The 27,459-nt window shown below is 42.5% G+C and overlaps 1 protein-coding gene across 4 annotated transcripts in view; it reads right to left on the reverse strand.

Annotated features, from left to right (window-relative positions):
• Positions 1 to 4,118: 4,118 nt before the first annotated feature.
• cadm1a (cell adhesion molecule 1a) overlaps positions 4,119 to 27,459 on the reverse strand; it is a 276,840-nt gene continuing 253,499 nt past the window's right edge. Inside the window, exons 7-12 of one of the 4 annotated variants that reach the window (XM_079565660.1) lie at positions 25,960 to 26,056; positions 25,300 to 25,472; positions 19,883 to 19,975; positions 17,670 to 17,702; positions 9,445 to 9,573; positions 4,119 to 4,499 (exon numbers count right to left, since the gene is read on the reverse strand). In XM_079565660.1, coding sequence (XP_079421786.1) covers positions 4,381 to 4,499; positions 9,445 to 9,573; positions 17,670 to 17,702; positions 19,883 to 19,975; positions 25,300 to 25,472; positions 25,960 to 26,056 — 644 coding nt within the window. In that variant the 3' untranslated portion in view covers positions 4,119 to 4,380. The remainder of the gene's footprint in view (positions 4,500 to 9,444; positions 9,574 to 17,669; positions 17,703 to 19,882; positions 19,976 to 25,299; positions 25,473 to 25,959; positions 26,057 to 27,459) is intronic. The other 3 variants (XM_079565662.1, XM_079565661.1, XM_079565663.1) reach the window with 3 other exon arrangements.

The raw sequence follows: 27,459 nt of genomic DNA on the forward strand, positions 1-27,459 counted from the left end.
ATGCCGAGAATTGATCGAGACTCTGCAGAAGTGGCGGATCGAGTTGGCTTGATTTACAGTGAGGGAGAATAAAATGGAACCACCTGAAAAGATATGACGCTATTGTTGGTCAGTCACATGCAGAGGAATGGTTCTGTTTGGTTAAGGCTGTGCGCTGTCAGAGCTGATCGAGAACTGATCGAGAACTGATCGAGAACTGATCGAGAACTGATCGAGAACTGATCGAGAACTGATCGAGAACTGATCGAGAACTGGAAAATGTGTTTAACGAAGCTGAGATGGACCGGAGAGAAACCAGGAGAAGAAGGACACGCTTGAACCAGGCGGTGATTCTTTGCTTTTGTCAAAGAAAAGTAGAGAAAATGTCACGTAATGTTCAGGTCTGGCGACAAACACGGCTTTCTCATTATGTTCTGACGAAGAAACCCCACACTTCAACTTTAACTTTGACTGAAATGATGGCAGAACTGTGTTGCATCATCCATTTTCTTCACTAAGATCAGGAAATGGCAGGGAGATGAGTTTCGGACAAAGGCGGGGACAGGTTCTTTTCTTTTGTAAGTTACAACAAAGTCTCAAGTCCAAAGTCCTTCCAAGTTTGCTGGATATTTTTGTGTGATGACAATGCTAACAAGATGTTTTTGGAGAGATGCATCAAGTCTTTTGGAGTTCTAAATGGGTCCCAACATTTGTCCCATTCATCAAGTCACAAACCAAGTCATGGAATGTCTAAAGCACCTCTTACAGCTGCAGGTTTCTGCAGAGTCAAAGTAAAAATCAAGCAGAGGAGCAGACGATCGACCCAACGCAGCGGCCATTTTGACTTCTTCACAGATATTGTCGACGAGTGTCCACAATACTCCTTCTACTGCGCTATATCGTGGTCATGCCATTTTGTAGTGGTGTTGGAATGTCCGTAGATGAACACATTGAGGCCGTGCTGTTTAGGAGGATTTAGCTGTATTGTGCCAACAATCCAGACCATTTTTCCTGATATTTGTAGCACCACAGCATATTCTATTCACATGCTATGGCTCGTGTGAAAGGTGAGACTCTAAGCTCTCCGTAAGTGAAAACGGTTTAATTCTACATGTCTCGGTTCCTGAGAAATCCTAAGTTAACAGAGACTAGTTTTTCTAGAATCAGAGATATTGCGTGTTTTATGAAACACAAGTGTCTCCCTCATTTTGCTCTCTTCACTGGGCTGCGACTGAAAACAGGGGCTTCAGAAAAGAACATCGACTGTTGAGAATGTCTGGGCGTGAGTTTCACGTTGTTTTAAGAGAACATAGAGCTGAAATATTGTGGTGACCCGCGGTAAACAGCGGGTCAGCGGAGGAGACAGGTCTTTGAAACTAAACATAACACAAACGAATGAAAACAGCTGTTCACGTGTGTATTTGAATCATGAATAAACCACTTAAAAATATGTTGTTACGATGAAAAGTTTGGGCGAGCTTGGGCTGTTAAACGATCGATGGATTCCCCTCTCCGGCAAAATGGCATTAATCCAAGCAACTTTTCATCATTTGTGCAAAATCCATCCAAAACAAAACGGACTCTGCCTCTTGAATTTGGTCAGCGTTTCTCGCAGGATTCCAATATAACTGAAGTGGTAGATGATCATTCTGTTGGCGATTCACACATCCATACTTTCTCCACACTACAGGTCACGTGACAACACAAACATGATCTACGGCGAGGAGAAACGGGAGAGTCTGAATCGCCAACAGAACGAGTGCACTTGTGGTAAACGAGGAGTTGGGGCGAGGGTGGACATTCGGACAACGCTGGATTTGCCACATCGCTAAGAATCTCTGCTAACACTTGTTTTCTTCGCACAGAACACAATGAGAAAGCCAACCAGGCTGTCGCACTGCAGTACCTGAACCGAATTTGATGATTTTGGGAGGCTGATGAGGCTGCACGGGTGGTTCTTGAGTGGGGCGCCCTCTACTGGCCGAACCATTTTCCTCGTCCTGTTTGTTAGGCGCTGTAAACTGGGAGCGTTGGGTTAGTCGGTTTCCACGGCCACAGCGTTCAGCGATGTTATTTTTCTGCGTGTAAAACAAAGAATTCTGAAGGGGATATGCTTGGCTATAGTCAGATGGTTCGATATGTCGGGGGCAGATACACACCCTACGTGATTAGTGTGGAGATATGTAACGAAATCCATGCATTTGTCCAAAAGAATAAATGTGGCTCGTGGCACATCACAGTATATTGCAGAGCCGGCGTCGCGTGTCGAGCTGAAAGTGCTGCTGCGCATGTGGAAAACACCAGAGAGGACATTTGTGGCATGAAGACGAACAGAAAAGAGCTTCAGAATTAAGTTAGAAGAGCACTCGGCTCCTCTAGGTTTAGCCAGGCATCTTTACAACAGAAGAAGAGAGCTTCCCCATAAGTGCGAGAGCATGAAGTCTATGCCAGTGGTTCTCACGCGGCTTCGGGACTCGCCAATACCCAGGTAATAGAGTATAGTATAGTATTTTCCACACAAGTTTTTATTGAACAAGCGGTAGAAATGTCAAAACAACCCTAACATTAAATTCTAACAGACTCCGGTATCGTTTCCATGCAGTTTCAGATGGAAAAGATTGAATTTTTTTTTCCTGGAATAGACTTTCGACCCCCTGAAAATGGTTCCTGACACAACAGTTGAGAATCACTGAGCTTTTATTACCTCTTAACCCCTGCCTTAACCAAGCGCATTTTCTCCAGTGCAGCTTTCCACAGCCTATAGGCCAGTGTGACGCCTCATTTGAAAGCTGAGGCCTACAAAACTCTTATAAACAGATCTTTATCAATGACACTGTCGTTAGTTTTTGGACATCTTTTTTCCCATCGCTTTTTTGTTGGGTTTTCATCACATTTTTGCCACATTTTCGTCCCCTTTTGCCACTTTTCTGATTATTACTGCATTACTGCATCATTGCGTCGGACACGGGCCAGGCAGCGAGTATATTTTTCCAAGGATAGTTGGTAGATCAACCAGTCACAAGTCATTAGAGTGAAACGTCACACATATATCAACCAATCAGCTTAACCCTGACCCTGCCCGAGCCACTAGCCTTAAGGATAGTGGGCTGGTGGCTAATCTTAAGTTAGTCTCTGATTGGATGATGAATGTCCTCCGTTTACAAACAATCCTAGGAAAAATATTTTTTGCGGCCAGGCACAGGCCGGGCTTTGTTTTTTCCCCTGCCAATTAAAGCGATGCTTCGTGCTGGAGCTGCGCTCTGTTCAGGTGAGGGTTAAGAGGTTAACCAGGAAAGTCCCACTGAGATGAGGAATCTCATTTCCAGTGGAGTTGCATGTTTTTAGTGGTAGGGGAAACCGGAGCACCCGTTTGCTAACCGCTGGGCAACCGTGCTGCCAACTACAGATCCACACGACTGTGCAGGTTGCTTTGAAGGCAGCTCCAGGTTTTCTTTTTTTCAAATATATTCCACCACTGCACATTACCACCCATTTTGCCGCGATCTGGAGGATAATGTGCTGGTTTTGCACCAAAAAGAGCCTCTAACACGGAGCCACTCCCCTGCACATGTTAAACTCCACTTCCTGCCAGAGCTAACAGTTGCTAAGGCTTTAGCGCTTGTAGCCTATTTTAAATCATAGGCTGTTCAGAGTGACCTATTAAAGCACCAGGAACTTACAGACTTGGACTGACTTCGATCAGCAGTTTTCAGAAAGTATTTAAGAAAATATTTGCTCTGTTCGACGGCTGAGATGTTGGAGAATTGATAGTTTTGTGAATGCGCAGAAGCACTTTTAACACTCGACACGTAACACCGGGGAATCTCCAAAACATTTCCGGTAATGTGGTTATGTGTAATACCCTCATAAAAGCCAACAGCAGATTTGATTATTCAGAGAGAAAAAAAAAAAGATGGTGTAAAAAAAAAAGAAAAAACAGGCGAGTCGAAAACCAAAAAAAGAATTCGGAACAAGGCACAGAATTTTCTGCAAATGGTCGAAAAAACTGAAACAACTTTAGTGTAACCAGCAGTTAGGGAGGTGTGACGTGAAGCTTTCTACAGTGATTTCAACCGTTCCCCGCCCCTGTTTTTATCCGCGTGACCCCCCGTCTCCCACCCGCCCCCGCTTTGTCCTCTTTTTTTTTTGTAATTTTCAATCGTTTTTTTTTTACACACAAAACATTCCATCTACATCTGCAGACTAGACTAAACAACGGCTTGGACCAGGCGCGTCTCCAAAGCGGTGTCTCCTCGCGTCGACTCTTTCCCGCGGCGAAAGTTGAACCTGAAGCGAATCTCCTTCCGTCCATATCCGGCTCCTCCTCCTTTTTTTTTTGTGTCCCCGTGAAACAGCAGTTATAGTGTGGGCGCTCGGGCTAAGGGGGGGGGGGCGCCGCGATCAAATGTAGTACTCCTTCTTCTCGTCCGAGTTAGAGTGTCCGCCCTCCGCGTTGATGATGGCCGTGTCCGCGTCCGCCGCGTCGTCCGCGCCTTTGGCTTCGTGCGTGAAGTACGTTCCTGAGGAGAGAGAGGGAAACGGGGTCAGAGGTCAATATGAGGGAGCGTCTGTGAGGTTGAAAAGAGAGTCAACTTTTAACCGCTTAACAGTTTCTCCAGTTTCGACTTTAACCAAATCTAAAAGCTTCTTGAAAAAAAGTGTCCGATAGTGATTAGAAGGAGATGTAAATGAAGGTGAAAACACAACAACAAAATTACAGAGACGAAAGAGAAAAGCAACAGAAATGCAACGAAAAATCTATATCTAGAAAAAAGCAAAAAAATCTACAAAAAAAAGCAAAGAAATCCACAAGAAATCCACAAGAAATCCACAAAAAAGCAACAAAAAAGCAACAAAAAATCTATAAAAAAATCTACAAAAAAGCAACAAAAAAATCTAAAACAAAGCAAAAAATAAACCAACAAAAAATGGATAAAAAAGCAACAAAAAATCCACAAAAAAAGAAACAAAAAAGAAACAAAAATTTCTACAAAAACTAAAAATCTACAAAAGAGCAATAAAAAAACGCAACAGAAATTCCACAAATAATCTACAAAGACCAACAAAAAAACAACACATTTTTTTTAAAAAAGCAACAAAAAATCTACAAAAAAGCTGAGAAATCCACAAAAAAGTGACGACAAAGCACCAAAAAATCAAAAAGCAACAAAAAATCTATAAAAAAAAATGTACAAAAAAGCAACAAAAAAATCTAAAACAAAGCAAAAAAATCCACTAAAAATCGATAAAAAAGCAACAAAAAATCTACAAAAAAGCAACAAAAAAATCACAAAAAAGCAACAAAAAATCTATAAAAAAGCAACAAAAAAGTGACGACAACGCAACAACAACACGAGGAAAAATCTCTGATCAATTTTGACGGTCTTAGCTTTCAAATGAGGCGTTTCACTGGCCTATATAAGCTCAGTGCTCGGTTAAGGCGGGGCTTAAGAGGTTAAAGGAACAGGCCACCGTTTTTCCATACTGAGATAAGTTGGAAGCTCCCACGCTCTTCCACGGGCACAAAGACCAGACAGGTACACATCAACTCGTCTAATCTCAGGCAAGAACAGATCTCAGTGTGGAAAAACGGTGGCCTGTTCTTTTAAGAGAACTTTTGTACAATGACTCCACGGGCCTTAATGCCTGTGACCAACTCAGGGGTATAATCTGGGTAAAGAATGACTCCTAAACAGGGGCGGACTGGGACTGAAAAACAGCCCTGGACTCTGGCCAGCCTGGCCCAAATTAGCGTAAATGTGACACTTCCATAAATACATATGTTAACCTCTTACCCCCCGCCTTAACCGAGAGCATTTTCTCCAGTTCGGCTTTACCCAAATCAAAAGGCTTCTTGACTGGAGAGCAACACTGTAACGCCTCATTTGAAAGCTAAAACCAAGAAAAGTGACGGTAACTTTTTGTCACGTTGTCGCTGCATTTTTGTCAAGTTTTTGTTGCTTTTTCATCACTTTTTTGTGGCTTTTGGCGCGTTTTTGTCACTTTTTCGTTGTGTTTCGTCTCTTGTTTTTCGAGAGGTTTTTTTCATGTTATTGTTTTTTTTTCATCGCTTTTTTCATTGCTTTGTCGTCACGTTTTCGTCACATTTTGTTGTGTTTTTGTCACTTTTTTTGTCACTTTTTTGTTGCTTTTCCAACACATTTTTGTTTTTGGATGCTTTTCTTTTAAGCTTTTAGATTTGGGTAAAGCTCGGTTACGCCCGGGGGTAAGGGTAAGGTAAAGTGAGGGGCCAGACCGGTGGCCCTAGAGCCAGTGGCCCTTCTGTGCTCTTCCAGAATGGAGATATGGCCAGTCCGCCCCTGCTCCTAAATATTTCATTTGGTCGTACTTACAGCAGTAGCGCATACTCCGAGTACACCCTACCTCGAGGATCTTACCAAAATTATTGCAAAGTGACCAACTACACAAAGATTATTCAGTGTAATATAGTGTTATGTTCAAAATGAAAAACATGATTAAAACCCTGCGATAGAGAACTGTCTATTCTCTCTCAGGGCTCCTGGCAGTTTCCATGTTTACAGTGAAAGGTGTGAAAACGAGGCGTGGGTGGACGCATGTTTGTGCATTTTTAATCAACAGTTAAAATGTTAATTGAAATTACTACAACGTGACAAAGAGCCCGAAAAGCCTGCACTAAAATTCCCAAACTGATCTGCTTTAAAGCCAACGCTGAAAGACGGATCTGTAGTAACTTAAAAATAAAACAATGTCTAAAAGGCCCATCTGTCCCACTCTCTGTTCCTTCCACAGACCACACCCACACTTCAGCGATATCACAGTCATACCCCCTCCCCCTTCTCCGCCGCAGACTGACGTGAGAAAATCAGCGTCTGAAATAACCCGAAATGAGGCGAGGAGCGCGGCTGCACCTTCACATTAACCTCGTCAAGTTTGTCACAAAGAGACGCAGGAAATCCACTTCAAACCTAATTTGCCAGATTCATGCAGCCACTATCTCGGCCGCGGCTGATAATGGAGGCAATATTCCACATGAAAAGGCCGGGTACAGTGCAGGGAAATACCAACGCGCTTGTTTAAAAAAAAAAGGGGCGAGATATTTTCAACGTTCTCTAAAATGTGACTTTATTTTAACCATCTCTGTGCACCAGCATTCAAGGGCCTGGGCTGAAAGTTGACTTCGAAAGTTCCCGTAAATTAAACACAGAAAAGTTTGATTAATCCCAGGGCAATACACAATCTCACATTTCTCAAAGAATAGTGGTTGAGAAGGTTCTGTTTATATTCTAATGTAAAAGTGGCCCATTCTTCTTAGCAAAGGCTCCGGTTCCTATAAGTTTGAGATCTCCCCACAGTGGTACAATGATACTGAGGTCAGGAGACTAACGGGACCTTCACTTTATTCTGCTGTAAATCACATTTTTTTTCATAGTTTGGCAGGGGGTGCGTCTTATACTCCGGAGCGACTAATATGTGCCACTAGGGGGCACTGCAGGCTAATCGAGCAGCATAAAGAAAGCTTGGAGCGAGCGAGAAGCGGCGGTTACGCGAAACAAAGCTAATCACGGGCTAAAAGTTCGATGGCCACAGCTCGAGGAACGAGTTCACAAATGAGAGGTTGAAAAAAATGTGCTGCAGGGAGAGGCTTGTCAACACCTCTGTGCTCAGGTCGTTGCCATGACGAGTGTTAAGAAGTGACACCGAGGATGAAGATTTCAATGGATTTAGTGATTTGCAGTGAGATGGAGAGTTTGGTCTGTTCTTTATGAACTGTTGATGTGACGTTAACATACCAGAAACCTGTTTAGTTTGTGTAGCTACGTTAGCATACCGTACGCCTATTCAGCCTGTTGCTGTTTTCTTCATTAGGCATTTTTTGGCTGGTGCATCTTATACTCCGGAGCGACTTATGAACCCTACCTAGGAACCCTGCATTCTGGAATTTGAGGACTGGACGGTCTGCGATCTCGGCCCGTCTGCTGAGGGATCCTTCAGCCCTGGGTCTCTATAGTCTGTCCGTCCATGGGAGTGGATCTCTCCTTCTGTGGTTCTCCCCAGGGTTTCTCTTTTCTCCCGCCGGGTTTTTGAGTTTTTCCTCGCCGTGCTGGAGAGTCTAAGGACGGGGGACACCCGCACCTGCTGCCGACGCTTGTTGGACTTTATGTTTGCCTGGATACTTCATTCACCTGAACTTTACATTGCTCTGTTATTGCTCTGTTTTATTGCCTTAATGTTCGGTGCAGCCCTGCTATACAAAACCATTAAACTTAAACTTATAGTCCGGAAAAGACGATCATTTGTGATGTCTTGTCAAATTGTCTTGCATATGTCCCGGCTGACTTATATTATTGGTTTCCTTTGTATTGTTTTCATTCAGGCTGTAGTTTGGTCGACCTAAAGGGGCTCTGGACCCGCAAGCAGCACTTTGGGGTCAGTGTGAATCCAGCTGCAGCACTTTACGCCGGGATCTTGGCCTGAACTACTCTCCCTTTCATGCCCCCCTATATACACACTGCATGAGGACGTTTGGATTACTGCTCCGACGAAGCATCAGCATCAGCTTCATATACCAGGTAAGTCTCTCTTCTTCCTATCGTTCCGTTCCCGCTGCAGTAAATCTTTCCTCTCCATGAGCCGAGTGCATTAAGTGCATGTCATGGACAGGTTGATGCCCGCTGTCATGGGAATAAGTTTGTTGATCAGCGGACTGAACTAACTTGAAACTAGGGCGGTGTCGGGTCGACCCACAAGGCGCTCCAACATGTGTGAAAACGCCCTCATGTTACTCTCAGGTATCGTCCATTGTTCACGACCGGACTGTGCAAAACTAAAGCAGTTCTTTATGAGAGCAAAGACCCCGTGAGGCTCAGTGAGGGTGAACGTTGATCTTCAGTAAAAAAAAAGAGAAAAAAATGTAATTGAATACATTTTTTACCCAGCCCTAACCGACAGTTTGCTAAATGTCTCTCTTCATCCCCTTTCACGGCGAACTGTCCTGTTTAATGAAACTGTCGATTCACGTTTGATCAATAAACAGCGTGCTCTTCAATTAAGGCTCACAGTAAACAGAAACACAAATGCACTGTCCTTTATGAACAGTGTTTAAAGGGACTGTACAGAGTTTAAAAATATGTAATTTCCTCCCCTTACATGATCCAGCTATGTCCTAATGTGTAGACTGAGCCCAGACCACAACTGCCTCTAAAATCCTGCACTATCGCTCAAAAAGGTGTTACTTCGGTTCCAAAGTGCTGTCATGCACTTCATACAGAAGGTGCAGCTACACAAATGACCTGAGGTGGCAGTAGTGAGTATAAAATGGCTAACTTGCATCTAACCCTTTAAGTGAGTGAGTTTATTTCATTATTGTACCTCCAAAATTGCTCCATTTGAAGTAGTTTTATTCCCCTTCGTCTTACCCCGGGACACCCCTTTAACATTGACTTCAGCCCTTTACTCTGCGCATTTGCTGCAGTCTCTCCTCACCTTTGTGTCTCGCGAAGTACCGGCCCAGGACGATGAGTAGGCAGAGCATGGCGAACACCACGACTGCCACCACTCCCCCGATCACCGCGTGGTCCACTGTTCTGGGGGCGCCCTCTCCGGCTCGCGAATCTGCACAAGGGAAACAAAGAGCAGCTCAGTCACAGGACGTCCACGTGTCTCACCAAACCTGCACGTGAGAACAAGGAGAAGGAAAATTACAGCACCGTCTTTTTTTAAATGCCCGTGTGTCTTCTTATGCCCCCATGAACATAATATTAAACACAGATGGACGGCAGTGGCTTAGAGGTTAGAGAGTTCTTCCACTGATCGGACAGCAGCAACCAAGCTAGCAGTTAGTAGGCCACTAATAAAGATGAGTCAAAACCAGGACCTTGTGAACGTTTTGCCCAATTCTAGCTGATTGTCCAGTAGAAGTGAAAAAAACGACACTTGAAGCTAGCCATTAGCATGTAGCATGAAGCTAATGTTAGTATTTTGGTTGTCAACAAAGATATTAAATAAGACTCTATATCAGACATGACCCTCGTTGATGTGGTGGCCATCTTGTGACTGGCCGAAGATGCTAACCCCTAAAGCAGGGGGGCCAAATCCGGTCCTCCAGCACAGAACCTCTGGCCCAAGATGATTTTGAGAAATATTATTATGCAAATAAGAGCAAATACCTTAGAAAAGTAACCTAAAAATGTGAGAAATAGTGTCAGTATTTTAAAAATGTCCTGGCACAACGTCACACTTGCTGATTTTATATAATGTAAAACGGGGATTCTAGACCCAAAAGTGGATCGCGGAACCATTTTCAGTGGGTCTCGAGTCTAAAGGGAACTTTTGTTCAATATTTTCCATCTGAAACTGCATGGGAACACAACACAGTTTGTTAAAATGTTTGTTATTGGGTTGTTTTGATCATAATTTCAGTCTTGTTCAACAAAAACTTGTGTGGGCTTAATGTTGGGTCCCGAAGCCACTTAAGAACCACTGATGTTAAACATTGGTATTTGCAGAAAAAGGTTCTTTACTTTCGGCCACAATGGTGAGGTTCGGGCCCTGGTGTTTTGGCGAAGATGAAAATCGTCCCTCCACGACGCAAACTTGCCTACCCCTGCCCTAAAGCAACCAATGCAGAACCAGGAGCAACATTTCCATTGCTTTAACAGCAGCATTTGACACACTCAGTGTTAGTGATTGGCTGTATTACTTCTAAGACTCAAATCTCAGTCAGTCAGTCAGGATGTCATTTCTTTGACACAGTCGTGTTGTTTAGCCGTATTAGCTTGTTTAGCTTGTTTTCTCCATTCATTCCCAGGGTTCAGTGGTTAGCATTCACTGTATCACTGTCCCATGTCCAATAAATATTGGTCACGTGGTGTTAAAAAGTACAGAAATACTTGTTTAAAGTTGATATCGTGCACATTTTACCATGTGCAATGTTATCCAATGAGTGGTAGCATGGCGCCTTTACTTTCCATCACAGTGGTCTCTACAACACGCCAGAATCAATCGTTTCTGGTGAGAGGGTCCGACAGCAGTGAAAACCTACCAGCAACTCTAAAAGCAATTGATCCTGGAGCGACACCAAGGTGCCACGCTGACCACTCACCTCAAGGTTAAATACGCACAAATATCAACTTTTTAGTTCCAAATAAAAACGTTTCATAATGCAAGTAGGAAACACATTTTAAAGTGTTTGACAGAGGAAAATCCATGAACAAATGGAGCTGCAGTCTATGCCTCCTATGAAAGTGAATCAAGAAGAGTCATGAAAATAACAGCATCAAGGAAATAAGCAGTTTTTCCCATTTGATTGCATTGCACTGGATTAGAAGGGCCGGTCACAAGATGGCCGCCAGGATTACCATTCATCCCAACTTGTCACCTTGGCAAGTCATATCTACAGCTTTATTAATGACCTTCGGTTAGCATTCGCCGTTATTCATGGGCTGTTGAACCACTTTGCTCTCTCTCTGTCTCTGTATCTTTGTTTGTGAGGAAATAAATCCATAATTCAGCATTTGTTAAAGTAATTGAGGAGTTCCTTGTTCTGTATCTCTCACAAACTCTAGTGTATATGTTTTTAGTGATGTGGAGACTTGAGGTAATGCTTCTCTTTTCTTCTCTTTTTGTGATTTTCCGTAAAGAACAAAGAGCCGCAGCCTGTATGAAATGTGCCTTATAAATGAAACTTGCCACTCTCTTCATTTTAACTTGTTTTTCATCCAAAGCGTAATCGATTTTCGTCTGTATCTGGGGATGTAACGTATCTGGGCCAGGGCCGGCTCGGTAAACACTCCTAATAACGTCCCTTTCTCTCGGGAGTCACTTATCCACACAAGGCCATTAGCGTTAAAACAAGACGGAAATATGTGCGGCCGGGGACTTCGCGTTTCTTTTTCCGCGGAATTTCGCAGCCAGTGTTTTATAAATGAATTAGAGTCCCACCGCTGTTAGTGGCTAATTAGTTTCTGATTGGTGCCAAGTATGTGTAATGGGTTTTCTAATTCCATCGAAAAATTGGCACAGGCTAAAACCCAGGGACAAAGAACGGACCCGGACAAAGCGGTTTTTGTCCGAAACAAAACAAAGAAGGTGATATTTGTGGTGTTATTTTCAAAATGTTGTTTATTTAATGAAGATGTGTGAAAAAAAAGGACTTTCTTGAGGTTTCTACAAGGATATACTGTCCTTCAAACGTCATTAATTGGAACTAAAAAGTATAATAGGTGTGTTTTAATAGTTATGATCAAGTTAGTCTCTGAGACGTCCCCTGGCAATATGGTGAGTCTCCAGGTAGTCTCAGTGAAAACGAACAGAGTCTCTGCGTGGTCTCTGAGAGTTCACCGTGAGGTCTATGAGGTCTCAAGCTGTGGTGGTAATGTTGCAAACACTACTTGTTGTCCTCAACCTGTGAGACGTTTCTGTGAGACCAGTCGGAGACCAAGGAGATCTCAAAGAGTCGTATATGGAGTCTTTGAGATCTCCTGGTATCCAACAGGTCTCAGAGACACAGGTTGAGGACAACAGGTAGTGTTTGTGACACAGCTGCTTGAGACCACGTAGACCTCTCGGAGACCATGGGAAGACCGTTGTTTTCACCGAGACTACCTGTAAACTTGCCTTAGAGAGACATCTCCGTGGCCAGCGGCAACTCGAGTCTCCAGCTAGTCTCCAGGCCAGTGAGATAGGCCTTTTAGTGACAGATTGGTAAAAGTTTGAGAGTTAGAATAGTGTAAAAAAAAAAGTAATATGAGCCCCATGTCTAACAAGGCCAATTGTGTGAGCTATGTTTTGCAGCTTTATTTTTCTTAATTCGCCATTAGGGGGGGGGGGGGGGGGCCCATTGTGAAACAATTTTCCATTTCCATCTTATTTTCGGCTTTATTAGACAGGGCAGTCATGTAAAAAGGGATGAAGAAGTGCAACAGCAAATGACAAAATCCTTTGGCTTGTCACCTAACATAGCCTGGTTTTACCAGACCCTTGCACTCATTGCGTTTCGTACAAGGGTCTGGACCTTCACAATTGAGCTCCATTATCAGGTGGGAGGTGAACTCCTTTGGAAATTCTCCTGGAAGAACAAATCCTAAGAACAGGCATAATGAGCCTGATCTTGTGTTTCTAAACGCAGGCTAAACATCTTCATACCTGGTGCAGTAAATGGTTTGAACAGGACATGCTTGTGTTTTGATCACTTTCCACAGCGTGTAGAGCCTAGTTTGTCCTGCGAGAGCTGAAAATGCTGAATGAAGTCGAAGATGAGGAGAACGTTAAACTCTGCCTCAGTCCACCCCGCGCTCTGGCCAACTTCTCAAAGTGGTACTTATGAACTTTTTTTTTTACAGAAATGATTCAGGAATGAGGGCCGTTATATCAAGGGCCGTGGAAGGGCCTCTGGTGTAAAGCCCCGCGGTGTCACTGTGCAACTGTTTGGTGGTTGTTTGCTGCAGACACAGATGGAGCTGAGAGGAGGAGGTCAGGGTTGAGCTGACTCTCGGTTCGTCTCTGTCAGACGCCTGTGCACTATTAACGCAGCATATGTGGATCACTTATCAGAACCGCGGGGAGTCGAGAGCTCGCTCAGTCGGCCGAGTCAGCGCTCATCACTGTGGACATGCAGGTCATCACTGAAACACATACCTTAAAGAAGTTTTAGTAAGTCTTTGGGCAAAAATGTCTTTAGTTTTAGTCGAACAAGTCCTTTCAGTTTAGATATTAGATAGATATTAGATATTCTCTGCTTCACGGAGTGGCGCCCACATGGACAAAGCACAGACCTGCTCCTTTGGCGGTGAACTTAAACGATATGGGGCTCTTTCAGGCTCTTGTGCCGCCTTTAAAGTGTTTGAGCCCTCAGTTTGAGTAGCATCACGTTGTGCTTTTAGTGATGAGGATCTGCGTTTGTCTCTTTCAAACTCGTTTCAGTCCCTTCTCGAGTCGATAGAAATATCCGTAAATGTCAGTCAAAGTTTTAGTCGCATGGATTTCTTTTCCTTTAGTTTTAGTTCTGCTCAAACTATTGGTCGTTTCTGGCTCTCACAATCCCTACTGCACATCCAAATCATTCAAACAAATTAGTCATATGCACAGCTTTGAGCAGTGGCAATGTGAAGCAGGGGGACCGCCCTCAAAATAAACTGCGCTAACTTCGACTTCTATCTTACATCTCTTAAAGGGGTTGTATTATGCAAAATCGACTTTTTCAAGCTTTACATCATGTTATTATGTCATTCCTTCATTAAAAACATCCCTGAAGTGTCGCCTTGGTATTTCGTATTTCGAGTAATCTGTAAAAACTCTGATGGCGGCCATTTTAGGGATAGGTTTGCCTGAGTCCTCCTAGGAACGCCCCCACCTCCTGGAGATGCCTCCGAGCTTTCGTTACCAGCCGAATAACCAACCACTGCTCCTCAGCAGAACCCCCTCCCCACTGATGCCACAGACAGCGTGTGGAGGGGGCGTGTCCGAAAGGGTCAGAGGTTCTTAAAGAGACAGAGGCCTATTTCAAGACATTCACTACAGCCATTTTGAGAGAGCAATTTTATACAAGGCAGTTATTCTAATTTACTGCATTTACACACCAACAGAAGGTTTGGTCATCATTGTAGTGTGATATAGACTGCTGCTATGTGACTGAAAAAAGCATAATACCCCCACTTTAATACAAATCTAAGTGAAGACAATGCGATCCCGTCAGATCAGCAGGAAGGGCCTGGTCGGTACTTGGATGGGAGACTGTGTGGAAACACCAAGAAGCCTGGGCCAATGTAGTGAGTGAGTGGTTGGTGGTGGTAAGATGGTGCTCCTCGGTCTCCTCGGGTACCCCAGCTTTCATCAGCAAAAACACAACTTTGACTAAGAAAAGAAGATTTTTTTTTGGTCAATATTAAAAAGGAAGAAAACTGTTCTTTCAAACTGTGTCCCTGGAACTTCACATGTTTTTAGTCCCTTTATTTGAATCTAATTTAGTTCTAAGTAGTTGATAAAAAGTTCTGGAGATCTTAGTCATAGTGTTAGTTTCATGAATTGGCGTCAGAGTCCCGTGACAGCCTCTGCTTAGGTGATCACATGCTACAGCTCTCGCTAACGCGCCTGTCATGTTCCCGACGTCTGCTCTTTTTAACGACGTCCCGTCAGCGGTCGTGGGATTAAAGCTCTCCAGAGTCACCTGCCTCAGTCCGGCTGGGAGCGCAGAGACCATTATGTCTCACTGTGATTACGTATGTGCACAATTATCCCAGCGGAGACAGGAGAGCAGGCAGCTGCGCCGCCACTGTACGCTCTCAATGAGGGAATTAGAGTCCGTCAAAACTCAGCGCTGACATCTGCTGCTGCAGGCCGTCCATTAGAGCCGGGATGAGAGAGCCCATGTGGGAAAACGGCAAATGATCTATATTTTGTTTCCTCATTTCTTTTGGAAGCTTCCATTCAGCTCGTTTGCTTTTATAAGTTTTGTATGCTCTTGCAAGAATAGAAACGCAAAGTTGGCACAGTAATGATGTGACCAGACAACGACACATTGGGCATTTCAAGATCTCAAATATAGTTGCAAATGAATGTCACTTTGGTCAAAGCGTAAAGCAGGTTTGGTAGTTAAGCATCTCCTGATTTTCTATTAAATCAGATGTAGGGCTGAAACGACTAATCGATTAAACGACGACTAATCGATTATTGAAAGAGTCGACAACTATTTTAGTAATTGATTCATCATTTTCTGGTTCACACAGACTCAAATAGAGCAAAAATGACATGCAAATGTAGTAGGCAAGGCAAGGCAAGGCAACTTTATTTATACCGCGCATTTCGTACACAAGGCAACTCAATGCGCCTTAGTATTATTGATGAAAACCTACTTTGTTTTTCATAGTAAGGGTCTGTAGTGTTTTGTATATTGTAAATTTCCTAAATATCCGTCTGTGTTTCGTCCAATCAGAAGCAGAATTAGCGCCAAGAGCCTCCAACAAACATTTACTTTAAGTTTCCTCCATCAACATGTCCACAAGCGGCGCCACTTTAGTTTCATGTGATCTTTTTTTTTTTTTTTTCATCCAATTTTCCTACACCATTCACAGCCAAGCGATTAATCGATTAATCGTAAAAATATTCGATAGATTCATCGATGGCAAAATAATCGTTCGTCGCAGCCCTAATCAGATATATCTGTGTAATCAGATCTAATAGGTTCCTTCACGTGATATTAAAGCATTGTTACGAAATCTATGGTGATAACGATGGTGTGGCTCAAACATTAAACAACAACCTGCACAAAGTTGAACATCTTCTCATAATGGTCTCCGTAAGTGGTAATGAGATTCAAAAACAGTGATAGTAAATTAAAGAACTTAAAGCCAAATGTGTGAACTTTCTGGATGAGCTGTTAATGATTAATACACAAAGAATCAGTGCAACATAATCCTTGAAGTGAAATATTGCGTTTGCTTCTACTATTGTTGAAGGCAAAGGTTCATGCAGCATGCAGCAAGGACGGTATAACAACAGCAAAACTGGTTCAGAAGTGTAATATTTAATACAAAGTCACTGGTCCATGAACAGAGTGCACATGATCACCATGATAAAAGCCTCTCTAAAGCCCTTTGAAACTTTGTCTCACAAATCCATTTCAATTTACAAATGCGTCGAAATATTTGTCGTGTATGCCTGATATAAATGTTACTTTTCTGAACCGCTAGCACGAAGGACGCTGATATTAGCTGATCAACACACACAACTGATACCATGCTATATTAATGGAGGTGGTGAGAGGCGAATATCACACTGGTGATGTTTCTTTCTTTTGACAGACAGTTGATCCCTTAACTCCCGCCTGAACCGAGAGCAATTTCTCCAGTTCAGCTTTACCCAAATCCTGTAGGCCAGTGTAACACCTCATTTGAAAGCTAAGATCTACAAAACTCATCTAAATGGATCTTTTTCCTCACGTCATCAGATTTTTTTTCCATCATTTTTTTTGGGGGGGGGTTTCAACTAATTTTTGTACATTTTTCGTCATTTTTTTTGTCACTTCCTGTCATTTTTTGTCAATTTTTGTGACTTTTTGCCACTTTTTCTTCATTTTTTGGTCAATTTTTGGTCAATTTTTTGTCAGCTTTTGTCACATGTTCATCATTTTTTCATCATTTTTTTGTCCATTTTTTGTCCATTTTTTGTGACATTTTTGTGACATTTTTGCCACGTTTTCTTCATTTTTTTGTCAATTTTTTGTCAATTTTTTGTTGTTTTTTTGTCTAAGTTTTCTCACTTTTTTGTCACATCTTCATCACTGTTTTCGTCTCAGTTCTGTCGCTATTTTCTCACCTTTTTTCCAGAAGCTTTTGGATTGGGGTAAAGCCAAACTAGAGAAAATGTGCTTGGTTTAGGTGGGAGTTAAGGGGTTAAACAAACAACCGGTTTATATACAAACCAGTTCATGGTTATGTTTACACGGCAAAGACGTACCTCTGCTATTAGTTCATCTACTTCCACCACTAAGACTAGATTTACCAATACTAAGGATGAAACCCTATGGTCTTGGTTTTTAAATAATCGTTGGAAATGCAAGGCCTGGTCTGATACACACCATGATGGCCGCCAAAACAACAAAAGCCACGTGATGGAAAGGCCCAGACAAAGCAAATCTCATGAACCAGTGACTTTGGGCGATATCACACAGGAGAGAGCAGAGCCACAGCAGAAGTAACGAGGAGAGTACCCACCATGAGCCGCCGGTTCAGTGCTGGGCGTGGTGTCTGAGCGCACGGGGAGCAGGTGCAGGACACGGGGAGGAGGAGGAGGAGGAGGTGCAACACGAGGAACAACATGCAAATCAAGAAGAGGCAGGGAGAAAACAAACGACATCCATAAGCAAGCATTCAGAGAGAGCACCACAGAGCACAAGGTACAGGCTGGAGACATGGACACACGGCACCACACCACAGGGGGCGCTGCAGTCCAGACGAGAGACACAGAGGAAATGTCCCCTTCATTACACTCCACATGTTTCTGCAGTAACGGAGCCGTAAATCGCACACACACACACATGCATTGAGATTTGAACACAGGTTCATGTGGCGTGCACTCCTGGTGGTTTGTAGAGGAACTACAATCACAACTCGCACGGTAATGTCTGAAAACTTTGTTCTATTTTCATTTTTAATTCAGTATTTAAATGTTTAGTAAAGATAAAAATACAAATCGGCCAACAGCTTCAAAAATAAAATAAAAAACATTTACAGAAGGAAAGGGAATATCTTGGATTCCCAGATGATTTGGTTAACCCCTTAACTCCCGCCTGAACCGAGCACATTTTCTCCAGTTTGGCTTTACCCCATTCCAAAAGCTTCTGGAAAAAAGCTGTGAAAATGGCAACAAAACTGAGACGAAAACAATGATGGAAATGTGACAAAAAAGTGAGAAAACATTGACAAAAAAGTGACGAAAAATTAATGAAAAAGTTGCAAAAATGTCACAAGAAATTGACCAAAAAATTGACAAAAAATGACAAAAAATTTGACAAAAAATGACAAAAAATTTATAAAAAATTGACGAAAAAATGACAAAAATGTGACAAAAAAATGACAAAAATGTGACAAAATGTTGCAAAAAATACAAAAAATAGGATAAAAAATTGACAAAGAAATTACAAAAATTTGACAAAAAATGACCAAAAAAGACAAGTGACAAAAATGTGATAAAAAAATGACAAAAAAAAATGACAAGAAAGTTACAAAAATGAGTTGAATACCCAACAAAAAACGATGGAAAAATAATCTGATGACGTGAGGAAAAAGATCCTCTCGGTTCAGGCGGGAGTTAAGAGGTTAAATATAATTACACTTAACAGTGATCTAAACCAGTGGTTCCCAAAGTGGGGGTCACAATTTTTACATTTCTGACATGGCATTTGATTTATTTTTGATGAAATATTTTAGTGAAATTAAGCCAAATATCAAAGTGTCCTTATATGTCCATATCCTTATATGCAGTCCTTATATTTAAAGAGTTCAGTGGTGCTAGGCTAGTGCATGTCTATGGTAACTGGTAGCCTGCATTAAAAACCTCTTCAAAATCATGGGGTCGTCCTCCAAACGTTGCCATATCTGATTTGTGAATTCTACATAATTGTTGAAATAAAACCATTTTGCATTTAGAAGAACGTATATTTGAGCAGCATCAGCTTCCTGGTTGTAGCTACGCAGCGGCGGAGTGATCTGCTCGGTTACCGGATCTACACTAGTTTGTTTACCTGCGGCGGCCATTACTACACGTGGAATTCACAAAGGAGCTTTCTACAAATCAGATATGGCAACGTTTGGAGGACGACCCCATGATTTTGATGAGGTTTTTAATGCAGGCTACTAGTTACCATAGACATGCACTAGCCTAGCACTAGCCTAGCACCACTAAACTCTTCAAATATAAGGAATGCATGAATAAATCATAATAATATCTCAAGAAATTAACAAGAAGAAACTTTATTTATAGAGACAACACTCTGGACTACTAGGAAACGAGACCCTATGTCAAAAATCCTGTCTCTGTATCTTTTTTCAGTAGAAAATATGTCCATAATTCTGCATTCGTTAAAGTAGTTGCGGAGTAACTCGTGGAAGAGTAGTTCTTATTCCTCTTTGTCCAGAATTGCTTTTATTACCATGGTTATGAACCCTCTGGCAGCTTTTGTGGGCGTTCTCAGAGATGCCGTGTTCGTAAAAGTGGTTTTTCGAAGGCCCTGCATCTTTTGACCAGGAAAAAAAAGGCAAGGCAAACATTTCGTATACAAGACGAAAAAAAGTCGTCCCGCCCCAGTAAACCATAAATATTAATTAATTTCTGAGACACTGCTAACTGTTCCTGGGATAATAACCATCGTGCTGTAGCCGTTAGGAAAATGAGAGGCCGATGACGGAATGCAAAGGGGTTACTGTACCTGGGCGGTTCTCCGGGAGGGGCAGGGGGGTGGTGGGCGTGGCGGTGGTGGAGGTGGTGGTGGTGGTTGGGATGGGGGTGGTGGTGGGAGCATCTGATGACCAAACACACGACACGACGACACACACAGGGAGAAACAAATGAGTAAAACAAACGGAACAGAAATCGAGGAGCATGGAGGTTTAAGCGGATGGCTGCGGCGCGAACAGAGACACGAGGCTCGGACACGTCACGGTGGAGTTAAACCACAGGAAGTCAAAACAGAACAAAGTGCTTAAGAGTGTGCAAACTAAGGCGAGTGTTTGAAGATATTAACTGACACCAAGAGACTTTCTTAAAAGTATCTGCTGTGAGTGAAAGAGTGAATGGTCTGCTTACATTGTGAGACCAATAAAGTCTATTAACCTCTTACCGCATAAACCAAATGCATTCTGTCCTCTTAGGTTATTATGTAGGCCTGTGTAGCACCTCATTTGAAAGCCAAGACCCACAAAACGGATATTTTTCCTTGCGTTGTTGTTGTTGTGTCGTGTCACCTTTTTGGGTTGAGTTTTTTGTCACTTTTTGTTGAATTTTTGTCTTTTTTTTTTTTTTAGTTTTTGTTGAATTTTTGTCACATTTTTGTTGAATTTTTGTCTTTTTTTTCCATTCTGTCCTCTTTGGCCATTATATAGGCCTGTGTAGCACCTCATTTGAAAGCTAAGACCCACAAAACTGATCTTTTTCCTCGCATTGTTGCTGTGTTGTGTCACCTTTTTGTTTTGTTTTTTTGTTTGTTTTTTTTCCACATTTTTGTTGAATTTTTGTCACATTTTTGTTGAATTTTTGTCACATTTTTGTTGAATTTTTGTCTTTTTTTAGTTTTTGTTGCATTTTTGTCACATTTTTGTTGAATTTTTGTCATTTTTTTGTTGAATTTTTGTCATTTTTTTGTTGAATTTTTGTCACATTTTTGTTGATTTTTTTTTTTTTTTTTAGTTTTTGTTGAATTTTTGTCACATTTTGGTTGAATTTTTGTCATTTTTTTGTTGAATTTTTGTCACATTTTTGTTGAATTTTTGTCTTTTTTTTTTTTTTTTTGAATTTTTGTCACATTTTGGTTGAATTTTTGTCATTTTTTTGTTGAATTTTTGTCACATTTTGGTTGAATTTTTGTCACTCTTTGGTTGAGTTTTTGTCACATTTTTGTCACATTTTTGTTGAATTTTTGTCACATTTTTTGTTGCGTTTACATCCTTGTTTTCTTCTCATTTTTTGTGGCTCTTTTGGTGCTTTTTTCCCCAAGAAGCTTTTTGATTAGGGTAAAGCCAAATTGGAGAAAATGGGATCTGTTCAGGTTAAAGGTGCAGTGTACTACTTCTTATGCGAGGAGTTTATATTTGTGTGTTTGTGAAGGCAATCATTCTTCCAGGGAGAATCCATCGTAGAAAACAGTTAAATAATCGACCGGACTGGGTTTGGTAAAGTTGAGTCACAGAAGCTTGTTCAGAGCTCTTCAGGTCCTAAAGTCTGGGTAATAGTCACTTTTCTGACCTAAAGTGGGGCTTGGCGATATGGCTTTTTTACTCAGTTTGTTTGTTTACTTTATTGTCCCCGTAGGAAAATTTGTCTTCTGCATTTGACCCATCCTTCGATGCCACTGAGGAGCAGTGGTCGACAGCAGTGCCGCGCCCGGGGACCCATCTCCATGATGTGGAGCCAGGCTGATGATCAGAATCACCCGGCTGGAGGTTTCACCTATTGCACATGTTTTAGTGGTTTGGGAAACCGGAGTGCCCGGAGGAAACCTACACAGACACAGGGAGAACATGCAAACTCCACACAGAAAGGCCCCGTCCTAGTGGGAATCGAACCCGGGACCTTCTAGCTGTGAAGCGGAGGCGCTAACCGCTGCGCCACCGTGCCGTTTGGGCGATTATTTGAAATAAACTTTAAAAAGTCTCCTGATCTTTCATATGAAGTAAACTGCAGAGTCCTGCTCATTAATATTTCATAATGTCGCTACAACTAGGCCCTTTAAGAAAATATAACAATTTATTTAAAAATAGTTATTTCTGTTTTAGATATTCCTTCCTCTTAAAAGTAAAACCTCTTAATAAGCCATGGAGTTTATCGTCTTCATGCCTCTGCTGTGTGCCCCCTGTGTGTGCTCCATGGAGACTCAAGGGAAAGGGGCGGAGCTAAGGGGAGACACTACAGGCAAAACATTTTTTTTTTCAGTTTTCAGGTTTTGCACCAGATTGGTTTCTGAACATATAAGCTTTCACCTGGAATGAAAAAAATACACCAAATCTTCTCTACAACATGTTTAAATATTGCACTGATTCAATGTTTCCCATAGATTTAAATGGGAAAACGTCATTTCAAGGGCCTTTTTTCTCAAAATGCATTTTCCTCTCATTGTGGCGACACTATCTCGGCATCAGTCGCATCTAAAGACTTCAGATTTTCCTTCCTTGGACTGAACAATATTTTGAAGAGTTTTTCCAGAGGGATTTTTTAATATCTAATTCTTGGCCTGATTTATTGAGTTTTAAATGTCAAAAAATAAGGCAAAAAAAAATCTATCTTTACAGATTTTTCCTCTAAAAACAGATAATATTAAAACTAAACAAGATATCCTAAAGCCCCTCTGAATAAGTCTTGGTTATGAATATAATAAAACCATAATAAAAGCTCTACTCTGCTCTCAAGCTTCTGTGACTAGAAGCGGAAAGTCCTCAACTTTACCAAACCCAGTCCAGTCGATGATTTAACCTGTTTCTATGATTTCAGTTTGTGTGTGTTTGACATGGTAGTGACCCAGCGGCTCTACGACTGGAAGTCTATGGGAAAATAAACTAAAGCTGGAATCACTGACTCACCTAAAGCACATAAACAGCTCATGTACATGTTTTACGAAATCTCCCACAAAGCTTTATCATTCTTTCTGTATTTGGAATCAGAAAAATGTAACATTAATCTAATTATGTTCGTGCGAGAAACAGCTGTGATGGAAAACGCGGCAGGTAAAAATAAAAAAGTAAAAGGTAATGGAATGAGGGAGTAATTATAAAGTAATCAGCAGGTATACGTGCAAAAAGGTGTGGGTGAAGGGGTCATGAATATCAGCCTCATTATATTTCCCCAAATAAATCGTTTTCTCCAACCTGTTTATGTGACAACGGTTCATGTGTTTGGGCCAAAAGATGCACGATTTTTAATAAACCAAAGAGTACAATTACACATTTGCGATTTATGTTTAAAGGCGAGACGCTGCAGGTGAATATGGGAAAAAACAATATTTGGTGATATCAATTGAAAGTTGGGATTTTGGGTTCAAAGCTCAATAAATCAGGCTGGGAATTTGATATTTCAAAAAATGTCTCTTAACACATTGAGTGCCAACATTACAGACCATTTTTCATGATATTTGTAGCACCACAGCGTATTCTATGTTATAGCCATGGACACATGCTGTGGCTCGTTTGAAAGACGAGACTCTCAGCTCTCCGTAGGTGAAAACTGTTTAATTCTACTTGCCTCAGTTCCTGAAAAAAATCTAATCTGAACAGAGGCTAGTTTTGATGAAAATCACAGATTTTTTTCTAGATTCTGAGATAATTAAGTGTTTTATGCAACACTCTCCTTTCTGATTAGCTCCTCCCTCCTCCTCTCTGGACAGATACTAACGTTATGGGAAGAGGCAAATATATTTTCAAGTTAATTTTTAAGGACAACATTATTGACATGTTTTGAAACGCCGCGTGTCATCGATCTCTTGAAGACTTTAACAGGATGTTTCTCAGCCGTCCTTGGAGCGATTTTAACCATTTAAAAACTCAAAGAAACGTTAAAATCTTGGTATGTGAAGCAGCTCTGCTTTGTCAAACGTGCTCCAGAGAGCGACAGAGAAGTGTCGGCTTAACAGCTGTTCACTACGCAACACCACGCCCCCCCAGACAAACACCACGCCCCCTCAGACTAACACCACGCCCCCTCAGACTAACACCACGCCCCCTCAGACTAACACTACGCCCCCTCAGACTAACACCACGCCCCTCAGACTAACACCACGCACCCTCAGACTAGCACCACGCCCCCTCAGACTAACACCACGCCCCCTCAGACAAACACCACGCCCCCTCAGACTAACACCACGCACCCTCAGACTAGCACCACGCCCCCTCAGACTAACACCACGCCCCCTCAGACTAACACCACCACCAGACTAACACCACGCCCCCTCAGACTAACACCACGCCCCCTCAGACTAACACCACGCACCCTCAGACTAGCACCACACCCCCTCAGACTAACACCACGCCCCCTCAGACAAACACCACGCCCCCTCAGACTAACACCACGCCCCCTCAGACTAACACCACGCCCCTCAGACTAACACCACGCCCCCTCAGACTAACACCACACCCCCTCAGACTAACACCACGCCCCCTCAGACTAACACCACGCCCCTCAGACTAACAACACGCCCCTCAGACTAACACCACGCCCCCTCAGACTAACACCACGCCCCCTCAGACTAACACCACGCCCCTCAGACGAACACCACGCCCCCTCAGACTAACACCACGCCCCCTCAGACTGACACCACGCCCCCTCAGACTAACACCACGCCCCCTCAGACTAACACCACGCCCCTCAGACTAACACCACGCCCCCTCAGACGAACGCCACGCCCCCTCAGGCTAACACCACGCCTCCTCAGACTATCACCACGCCCCCTCAGACTAACACCACGCCTCCTCAGACTAACACCACGCCCCCTCAGACTAACACCACGCCCCTCAGACTAACAACACGCCCCCTCAGACTAACACCACGCCCCCTCAGACAAACACCACGCCCCCTCGGACTAACACCACGCCCCCTCAGGCTAACACTACGCCCCTTCAGACTAACACCACACCCCTCAGACTAACACCACGCCCCTTCAGACTAACACCACGCCCCCTCGGACTAACACCACGCCCCTTCAGACTAACACCACGCCCCCTCGGAGTAAAAAAAACAGAGAAAAGAAACGCAATAATATATATGAAATGTCCAGATCGTGACTTTTCACAAGTTTTTCTTCTGTTTATCACAGAGCTACCAAAATCACGCACAAAACCTTTTTTTTTTGTTTTTTTCGTTTTTTGGCACTCAATGTGTTAAATAAAACCTTCAAAAATATTGTTAAATCCAAGACTGGAAAGTTTGAGTCTGCGGGAGCTGAAGTGGAGATGTTGTTGCAAAAGTGGAATGAAAACCTCATTTGGAGAAAAAAACGACCTAAGATTATGTTTGCCGTCTCCCAGGAAGGAAGTGACCATATTTGGATTGCACTGACCACTGTGTGAAAGATCTCTGTTTTCACCTGGAGCGTCTCGCCTTCTAACATGAAATCCCAAACACAGCATGTAAAACACTGCGTACCGTAGACATAGAGGATGTAGTCGTCGTAGGACTCTCCCACGGCGTTGGCGGCCATACAGCGGTACGTCCCGTTGTACGACTTGTTCAGGTTCTCGATGTACAGGTCTCCTCCGGTGATGACCGCGTGTGAAGGAACTTCGTCGTCTACTTTCACCCACTTTACTAACTGAGGCCTGGACACACAAGAATCAGAAACTGTGTGACGAACAATCTGAATTCAGTGGGAGAACATGACTTTTAAGATGTTAATCACCAAACTAAAACTAGCACAAAGTCCGATGTCTTTTCTGTCAGCAAAAAAAAGGAACAAAGCTTGGGTCTTTTTCTCTTTTGTAATAAAAATTGGCGGCATTATTCAATCACACAGCAGGAATTGTAGTCAGATGAAAGGACTTGAAGCCACCAGATTAATGTGGCAAATTTGTGGAACAATGGCCTTCTGGAAAAGCAACAATTGTGGATTTTCTGTTCGTAAATTTCTTTCACAAACCACTCAATCGCCCTAAGAGAAATGGGCTCCTGTTGTCCTATGGAAGTAACAGGGTGCTCACTCTTGGATGATAATGTTTTCTGGTGGAATGAAAGCGAACTAAGGCCACAATTGGGCCCTTTGGAATATATCAAAATGAAGCTATAGTGATCCATATGTGTCAGACTCACTGTGGTTTGCCTTTGGCCTGACACGTTAGCTCCAGGTTCTCTCCTTCTCTGGTTAAACCCTGAGGAAACTCCACCACAATCTTCACTTCAGGTTTGTCTGAAAGAAAAATATCAAGATGCATTGATACATTTATTGTCAAAGTGTTTATAAAGAAAGTATCATCAACATGGAAAGCTGGTTCATCCTCATTAAACTCATTTCACTGGAAAACTGCACATTCTTGCTGTTGCCAGTGTTTTCTGAGAGATCCTTTTGTGAGACTGGGTTGTAAAACTAAAAGTGTGGTTTGACTGGGACACCCACATGATGGCTACGACACAAGTCCAGATTCGCTCAAAAACTGCCAGAATGAGATCAGCCGATGACCTGAACGTCCTGAATGACCAGGTTACTCCATCAGTGGATTTCTTCTTCCCTGATGACGATGCTAGGATTCATCGGGCTCGCATAGTGAATGTGAGTGCAACCTCCCTGCCTGAACCAAATTTTTAGTGTAACGCCTCATTTGAAAGCTAAGACCTACGTCTTCGTAACTGTTTTGTTGCTCTTTGACTTTGTGTTTGTCACATTATGAAAGTGTTCTTGTTCTGTTTTAGTTTTTTTTTTTGTGTGTTTTTCGTCACACATTTTTGTCACTTTTTCATCACTATTCGTCACGTTTTTGTCACTATTATTTCAAGAAGCTTTTAGATTTGGGTAAAGCCAAACTGGTGAAAATGCAGTTGGTTCAAGTGGGGGTTAAACAGAGGAAAGAGATAATTGGCCATGGATCTTTTGAGCAAAAAAATGTGGTCAATTCCAGCCAAATCTGCAACTGAACATGTTTTAGGTCATAATTTCGCTATTTTAAATGAACTTCCAGACTTGAGCGATGTCCTAGTTCTTTGAGCAATTTTGATTTAATGCCAGTTTGAGTTCAATTTAACGCTTTTTTGACTTTAATGACTTTTATCGCTTTTTAATGGCCCGTGGAAAACCTGCAACACTGGCTCTTCTGACAATGCAGAAGCTTATTAAAACAACGCCGCAGCGAATGGGGCTGTAATCAAAACTGAAAGCGCTACAACCAAATATTAGAGCGTGTGACCTTTTTTTTTTTGCCCAGGCCTTGGATCAAAACTAAAACTTCTCAAATTGACACATTTACAATTCAAATCAGTTTTTCTTTTCAACAAAAAGCAAAATCGACAGTGGAAGAAAAGTGGACCTAAAAGTGACCCCTGTGGAACGCCAGGGAAAGACGATTAAAAACTCGCTGAGGAAAGAGTCAAAAGTTCACATTTTGTTTGGAGCCGAACAGAGAGAAATGTTGACTGGAAAAGTGCAGTCAGTGGGACAGAGAAATCAAAAGGCTGTTGTGATGTTTTGTGACAGTGGGGCGCGGTGACAATCCTCGCTGTGGTATTCTCCTCCGCCACGAACTCCCTATTGTTACCAGGGTATTGACTTGGACTGGTGTTATCAACGTGTGTTTGTATCTCGGTTTGAGTCGCGCTCTT

Source organism: Gobius niger (assembly GCF_951799975.1).
Source record: "Gobius niger genome assembly, chromosome: 11".
NCBI classification, from domain to species: Eukaryota; Metazoa; Chordata; class Actinopteri; order Gobiiformes; family Gobiidae; genus Gobius; species Gobius niger.